General features: G+C 34.9%; 1 protein-coding gene across 1 annotated transcript; it reads right to left on the bottom strand.

Moving 5' to 3' along the window:
* Window positions 1–4,892: 4,892 nt before the first annotated feature.
* Window positions 4,893–5,354, bottom strand: LOC105797728 (uncharacterized). Its single transcript, XM_012627656.1, has one exon. It carries the CDS (start codon window positions 5,352–5,354, stop codon window positions 4,893–4,895), a length of 462 nt encoding a protein of 153 aa, XP_012483110.1.

Below are 5,354 nucleotides of genomic sequence, written 5' to 3'. Positions count from 1 at the left end.
TTTTTATATTTAAGTTTTTAATTTACATCGATTTTAGTTTCATTTTAAATAATTCATTCTTGCTCATTAAAAAAGAGATAAATTACATTATTAGTCATAACTAAAAATGTTTCCATTTGGTCAATAATGTTTTCAAGATTCTTTTTTTTTGTCACTTAACCATTGAGTGGTTTACGGTGGCACTTTTTAGTTGGTATAATAATAATTTTAGTCCTCAACTTTTATATATTTAGATTACCTTCTTATATATGTTGTCTTTTGTATTACAAAACATTATTTGTTATATTAATTAAACTTTAGTTAATTGATGAGCTAATATTATCTTAACAATTTGCTTTACTTGCAAAATCATTGAGGACATCCACACAAAAAATTAAATAAACACGTGAAAATTTTATTAAATTAAACAGTTTGAAACATTAATGGTACAAATCCTAATACTGTAGCCCTCCCTTGAGTCTCTGATAGGACATATTGATCTTTTGCATAAGACATCATCTCAACTTAGTATTTAATCGAACCATAGACTTTGATCTCAACTATCATGGATTTAAATGGTGCCACCTTACAAGAATTCACTTCAAATTCACTAAATCAACCTAAACACTCAAGCTGATAATCTAGAAAATCATCCAAGGCACTAAAACTAAAAAGCTACTAAGATGAAACAAATAAGAGAAGTAAAGTACTCAAGAAATGCTCTAAGTGTATGAATAACTCAATAGTGAAAGAGACAAATGAGGTTAGGGGTACTTCTATTTATAGTTAATCTATTTTACATTAATAATACTGATTGAGTTATATTAACAATATGAATTAAATTAAATAAAAAACTGAAACATTTATTTAAGGAGTGAAAACCACAAAATCATTTGTTTAAGAAAAACCCTTGGTAAAGAACTGAAATCAATTTATTTAAAAATCAGACGACTTGGCATATCGGCGGGTTTTTTACTAAATTATTATAAAAAAAATTTAAAAAATTCCAAAATATATATTTTTTATTTACCAAAATATACAAAAAAAAACAGAAAGAAAAAAAAAGCTGCGCCGATTTGACAGGACCCTGGTGGAGGGTTTCTGATTGGCGGCACCAAAGGTGCCATACTGATTGGCGGCACCGATGGTGCCAATGAGGTTGGCGGCACTGCCCTTATATTAGGGCCCATCGGTGGGGGGGGGAAGAGAAGGAGAGGGAAAGAAGAAGAAAGAAAGAAAGAAAGAAAAGGAAAGGAGAGGAAAGAAAGAAAAGGAGAGGAGAGGAAAGAAAGAAAAAGAAGGAAAGAAAAGGAAATGAGAAGAACAAAAAAGAAAGAAAAAGAAGGAAAGAAAAGGAAAGGAGAAAAGAAAAAGAAAAGAAAAAGAAGGAAAGAAAGAAAAGGAAATGAGAAAAGAAAAAAAAGAAAGAAGAAGAAGAGGGAAGGAAGGAAAAAAAAGAAAAAAGAAATTTTATTAATAAATTAAATTTTTGTAATATTTGTGTGTTAAAATTTACGTTATGTACATTATACATGTTTTTTATTTTATTTAGCATATATATTTTATGAAATATATTTAGCATGAAAAATTCATGGTATGTACATTGTATGTTGATTAGGAAATTTTTTATGAAATTTACTTAGGATGTTGAAATTAGTTTTTAGGAAAAATAGCATTAAAAGTAAAATGATAAAAATATATATTTAAGAAAGCATTAAATACAAAAGAAGAAACGGAAATTGTACATTCACGAAAGTAATAAAATGCGAAAAAATTTGTATATTTAATAAATTTCAAACATAATACACTGAAATAATGTAAAATAATAAAATTAAAAATTACGATATTTTTAAAATAATAAAATGCGGATAAAAATACGAACAAATGGTCAAGTAAGAGTGTATTACTAACTTTTTAAAAATTCAGAAATAATTAATACAAATATTTCAAACAAAATGCACTGAAATAATATAAAATAATAAAATACGAAAATAAAATGTTTTTATCGAAAGTAATAAAAATTAGGAAAATAATATGAGCAAAGAGGCGTTGATAAGGGTTTTTCTTACACCAAATTAATTTAAAAACATACTAAATTAATAAATTTCAAACATTATGCACTGAAATAATGCAAAATTATAAAATTAAAACTTATAATATTTTCTAAAATAATAAAATGCAGAGAAAAAATATGAACAAATGGTCAAGTAAGAGTGTATTACAAACTTTTTAAAAATTCAGAAATAATTAATACAAATATTTCAAACAAAATGCACTGGAATAATATAAAATAATAAAATACGAAAATAAAATATTTTATTTAAAGTAATAAAATCGATAAAATAATACGAGCAAAGGCGGGGATAATGGTTTTTTCTTACACCAAATTAATTTAAAAAACACACTAAATTAATAAATTTCAAACATTATGCACTGAAATAATGTAAAATTATAAAATAAAAAATTATAATATTTTCTAAAATAATAAAATACGGAGAGAAAAATACGAACAAATGGCCGAAGTAAGAGTGTATTACAAACTTTTTTTTCAACTTGCAGGCATCGCAATGGCTTTATTGATTCGAACCGATAGACACATATCTGATGCGGCTAATAACACGGTATGATTTATTATTTGTTAATCACAGTTTCTATTTATTTAAAAAGGATATACGTAGTATATACAAATAATTCATGTTATCGTAATATTTTTTTCTATAATTTAACACTATCAGGACTCGTACCGATTATTAAGGGGCCGTACTAGTGTTTTAAAGAAAACTCCGGATGCACGATTGATGCCGTACTTGGATCAAGCCGGATTTGGGTCAGCAGCACTGATCCGGTCCTCTGATTTGCGCTATGATTTGTTATCTGCGCTAGTAGAGCGGTGGCTCCCAGAGACCCACACTTTTCATTTTCCGTGCGGGGAGTGCACGGTGACATTGGAGGATGTTGCAATGCAGCTTGGGCTCCCAATTGACGGGAGTCCCGTAACGGGAGTATCTTCATTTACTAATCCGGCTGCACTTTGTTATGAGCTCCTGGGGGACTCGCTAGGGGACGTTGAGAAAAATTTTACGGGCTTACAATTTACATAGCTGAAAGCCAAATTTGGACAATTATCAGCGACTGCCACTGAAGGTGAGTTGATGTGCGTTGCTCGAGCGTACATCATGCATATCGTAGGGGGAGTACTCATGCCTGATGTAAACAACGACAAGGTGCATTTGATGTACTTGCCCATGTTAGCTGATTTGTCCACTGTTAGCTCGTATAGCTGGAGCTTCGCCGTTCTAGCAGTGTTGTACCGGGAGCTTTGTCGGGTGGCAAACCCGGATGTTGTAGACATGGGCGGATGCCTCCCACTGCTGTAGTCTTGGGCGCTCTATCGGATGCCATTTTTGGCATCCGTTAGTCACCAACCGTATGTCTATCCACTGTTGAACAGGTGATAAAATATAAATTGTCATTATTTGTAGTCATAATATATTGACTAATGTTACCAACCCTAAACCCTATATTTGTTTTTTGTAGGTCGAGTGCTCGTTCGGGTATCAAGAGGTCGTACACTATCCCAATATACCGCCTCATGATCGAACAGTATGCCCGAGAAGGGGTAAGCTGCTATTCTAATATTCATGACATCTTACTTTCTATATCTTACTCACACGTTATGGCTCTAACTCGTTACAATGTTATTAATCATGCAGTTTATATAGATGTCATACCGTAGGCTGAAAATTACAGATGTGGTACCCTCGTCTGCATACGTTGATTCCCACATATGGTGCACTAACGCACCAATTATCAATTTCAATATGGTCGAGTGGTATCACGGAGATCGGGTGCTACGACAGTTTGGCTGCATCCAACCTATCCCGGATCCGTCGTGCGAGGTGGGAGAAGTTTACGGCATGAATAAGAAAGGAAAATCGATGTTGGATTGGGGCTTTAAGCACCGAAAATTTGTGGCGCTGTGGAACGATCGATTGCATCGAAGACCTCAGATGGTTATGGCTATCGACCCGTAACCATCATTAGAGTATATACAATGGTACTATAGTTGCGGGAATCCATATATACTTGGAGGCCAGTCGACTGTAGTCCTCCCGCACGTGCAGCAACCTAGGGGATCGGATGCAGCAGGCCCGACGAATCCGGATCCTGTGACATATTATTCTCCGCAACCACCAGAGCCCGAGCAGGAGCCCCAGCCAGATCCGGAACAATCACAGTCACATGTGGATTCACATGGCTATCGTCCGGATTTGACGGGCGGTGAATATTTTTCGAGCTTCGCAGGGGGCGAATACGCCTACGATTTTGAACTCTTTGGATCCTACCCGCCGCAGCACGGTATGCTTGGCCCGTCTGACCCGTATCCGCAGCATCATGGGACTCATTCTGGTTCAAGTTCGTCGGTGCAGAACGAGCCACAGGATTTTTCCTCTATGTTTGCCACACCCCCACCTGCGCCGAATGATGATGTTGGTCGTCGCCCAGAACGTGATCGTCGACCTCCTAATAGGCCTACCCCTAGGATAACACCATCGAACCATCAATTTTAGGGGTTTAATGCACTTTTTGTTTAAATTTAATATTTCTGATTTAATCTTTCCTTACTTCTGAACTTTTTTGTATAAATTTAATTATTCTATTTTTTCATTATATTAAAGCTGAATCCAATTATAAATGCCTCCATTTTCGATATAATTTTAATAATTCCAAATGCGCACATGGTATTTTATAACTTAGTTTGGATACAATTTGGATACAATTTAAGCATAAGCATAAGCTGAATAATAAAAATTATTTCAAATGAATTATACTTTTTATAACACTATACATAAAAATTTTACAGCATTAGGTCAATTCTGACCCGATCCGGACAACTGTCCAACATGAAAGTTTCAGTTAGGACATTTATTCCGACTATGACCACTTAACCTGTATATTCCACAACGCTTTCCGTCAGATTTCTCCCTAATGTCCTTCTCATTATGGATTCTGCTTGACTGCGGACGACCCCTTGGATTCTTCCGTAGCCCTCTGTCTGAGAGAAGCTCGAAATTCGTCGGTGGCACCTCCCACGTAGATAGGTTAGGCAACACGGGGAACTCATTGTCCCAGACACACAATGTGTGCTCCAGCGTGTACACATCATCGACATATTGTTCAACATCAAGGTTGACTTTAGCACACACTGCCACGACATGTGCACAGGAATAATAAACTATTTCGAACCTCTTGCACTCGCATTGTCTGTTCCGGAGATCAACTCCGTAGGACCTAGTTGGTATACCAAGTCGACGACTGATGGTCTCAGTAACTCGAAACGTTTCAAGTCTTCGTGAATATATTTCTACATTCAT

Source organism: Gossypium raimondii, chromosome 9 (genome assembly GCF_025698545.1).
Source record: "Gossypium raimondii isolate GPD5lz chromosome 9, ASM2569854v1, whole genome shotgun sequence".
NCBI lineage: Eukaryota > Viridiplantae > Streptophyta > Magnoliopsida > Malvales > Malvaceae > Gossypium > Gossypium raimondii.
The sequence above is the reverse complement of the archived record's forward strand: the minus strand, read 5'-3'. Positions and strand labels throughout refer to the sequence as shown.